The sequence below is a fragment of the Gopherus flavomarginatus genome, chromosome 1 (assembly GCF_025201925.1).
Source record: "Gopherus flavomarginatus isolate rGopFla2 chromosome 1, rGopFla2.mat.asm, whole genome shotgun sequence".
NCBI classification, from domain to species: domain Eukaryota; kingdom Metazoa; phylum Chordata; order Testudines; family Testudinidae; genus Gopherus; species Gopherus flavomarginatus.
The window spans coordinates 377,325,920-377,328,035 of record NC_066617.1 but is presented as its reverse complement, the minus strand read 5'-3'; the positions used below and the strand labels follow the sequence as shown (position 1 = coordinate 377,328,035).

Below are 2,116 nucleotides of genomic sequence, written 5' to 3'. Positions count from 1 at the left end.
CAATGATAGAACAAGAAGCAATGGGCTTAAACTGCAGCAAGGGAGATTTAGGTTGGACATTAGGAAAAAGTTCCTAACTGTCAGGGTAGTTAAACACTGGAATAGATTGCCTAGGGAAGTTGTGGAATCTCCATCTCTGGAGATATTTAAGAGTAGGTTAGATAAATGTCTATCAGGGATGGTCTAGACAGTATTTGGTCCTGCCATGAGGGCAGGGGACTGGACTCGATGACCTCTCGAGGTCCCTTCCAGTCCTAGAGTCTATAAGTCTATGAGTCAGTGATTCAGAAAAGAGGGCCCCAGCACCAAATCAACAGTCAGCTGTGCTCATATTTAGAGCCCGAGCTCAAGGAGAAAATGTTTAGATCCCTTGATGAGTAATAAACTGGAGCAGCCTGACCCAAATCTCTTTGGCCCTCACTCCATAAATGATAGGATTTAACATGGGAGGCACCAGGAGGGACATGTTGGCCATGAGAATGTGGAAATGCAGGAGGACATTGTAGCCAAACCGGTGTATGAGAAAGGAGAAGAGACCAGGTAAATAAACGGCTAAGATGACAAAGAAGTGGGAGCTGCAGGTCCCAAAAGTCTTGAACCGGGCATCCTTTGTGGGGAGACTGAAGATGGCCCTGAGGATCTGGGTATAGGACATAGTTATAAAAAACACATCCAGACCAAAAACAGGCAATACCACAAAGAGGCTGTAGTAACTACTAATGCGGATGTCGGCACAGGCCAGCTTCTCCACGGCTATCAGGTGACAGTACAAGTGGGGGATGATGTTAGTTGTACAATATGGCCACCTTCTCGCTATGAAGGGAAAGCATAGTGTGAGCATGGAACCTCGCAGCACCACAGCCAGGCCAATCTGGGCCACCACAGAGTTTGTTAGGATAGTGGAATATCTCAGGGGATCACAGATGGCCACGTAGTGATCAAAAGCCATGGCCACAAAAATCCCAGATTCAATCATTGAGCAGCAGTGAATGAAGTACATCTGGGTGAGGCAGGCACTGACATTGATCTCCCTGGAGTTGAACCAGAAGATGCTCAGCATTTTGGGAGGGGTGGATGTTAATAGAACCAGGTCGGTGACAACCAGTATGCAGAGGAAATAGTACAGGGGCCCATGGAGGCTTGGCTCCTTCTTCACAATGAACAATATGATGGAGTTCCCCAAGATGGCTATGACGTATATTGCACAGAAGGGAATGGAGAGCCAGGTATGCGCTGCCTCCAGGCCAGGAATGCCCAGCAGGATGAAAGTGGAGGGGTTGCTGAAATCGGTTGTGTTGGAATCTGACATGGAGTAGTGGAGAAGATGTCCAAATCTGAGGCAGAACTGTGTCTCCTGCATTTACCATATATTTCCCTGATTTACTGTATGTGATCAGTGTCTACGTTGATGGTCGCATTGCAAATGCCTGGATGGAGAGACAAAGTTAATATGAAATATTATGTGTACTACCAGAGGTGGTTGTTATGAGTGAAGCAGATTGTCCTCTCCTGACACACTGAAATATGACATGTTAAAAATTCAGATAAATGAATTATGAAAAAATGACCTTACTAATGCCAATTCCATATTTTATGGTGCTCTGTGAGACAATAATTCCTGCATGTTGTGTTGCTGGAAACCTTAATAGGCATCAGCAGGAAACACTAGTGTGGCTATTGGTTATCCATCACTGTTCCTTAATGCAATGAAAGCCAGGCTAGAGAGTCCATGCTGAACGGAGTTCCCCATTCCCTTGGTTGCTCAAAATCTAAGAATTGAAAAATACTAAACCATTGACTAAATATGTACCAGAGAGAAACATCCCAACTAGAGCACGTCTCAGGGGAAAGACCTGGGCATCACTGATAGCAGCTTGGCTCATTCACAGCAGTGGCCAAAACAAAGACAATGTTTGGATGCCTAAGGAATGGGATGGAGAATAACCTACTCTGGACATGTGCTCCATTTTGGTCATGCAGTCTCCATAAAGGATATAGCAAATGAAGAGGGGATTTCCAAGGCAGACTATGAGAATGGGGGAGGCTGCCATATGCAGACTGAAAAGTCTGGGACTGTTTAGTTTAGAAAAGAGACAAAGAACGGGGCTTATGATAG

At 45.3% G+C, this 2,116-nt stretch overlaps 1 protein-coding gene across 1 annotated transcript; it reads right to left on the bottom strand.

The window, feature by feature from the left end:
- Positions 1-361: 361 nt before the first annotated feature.
- On the bottom strand, positions 362-1,309 carry LOC127044696 (olfactory receptor 52R1-like). Its single transcript, XM_050939770.1, has one exon. The coding sequence runs from the start codon at positions 1,307-1,309 to the stop codon at positions 362-364; it is 948 nt and encodes a 315-aa protein (XP_050795727.1).
- Positions 1,310-2,116: the final 807 nt, after the last annotated feature.

What these genes read in the sequence shown, in the direction of transcription:
- LOC127044696 (XM_050939770.1), bottom strand. Translation starts at nt 1,309, where the DNA reads ATGTCAGATTCCAACACAACCGATTTCAGCAACCCCTCCACTTTCATC.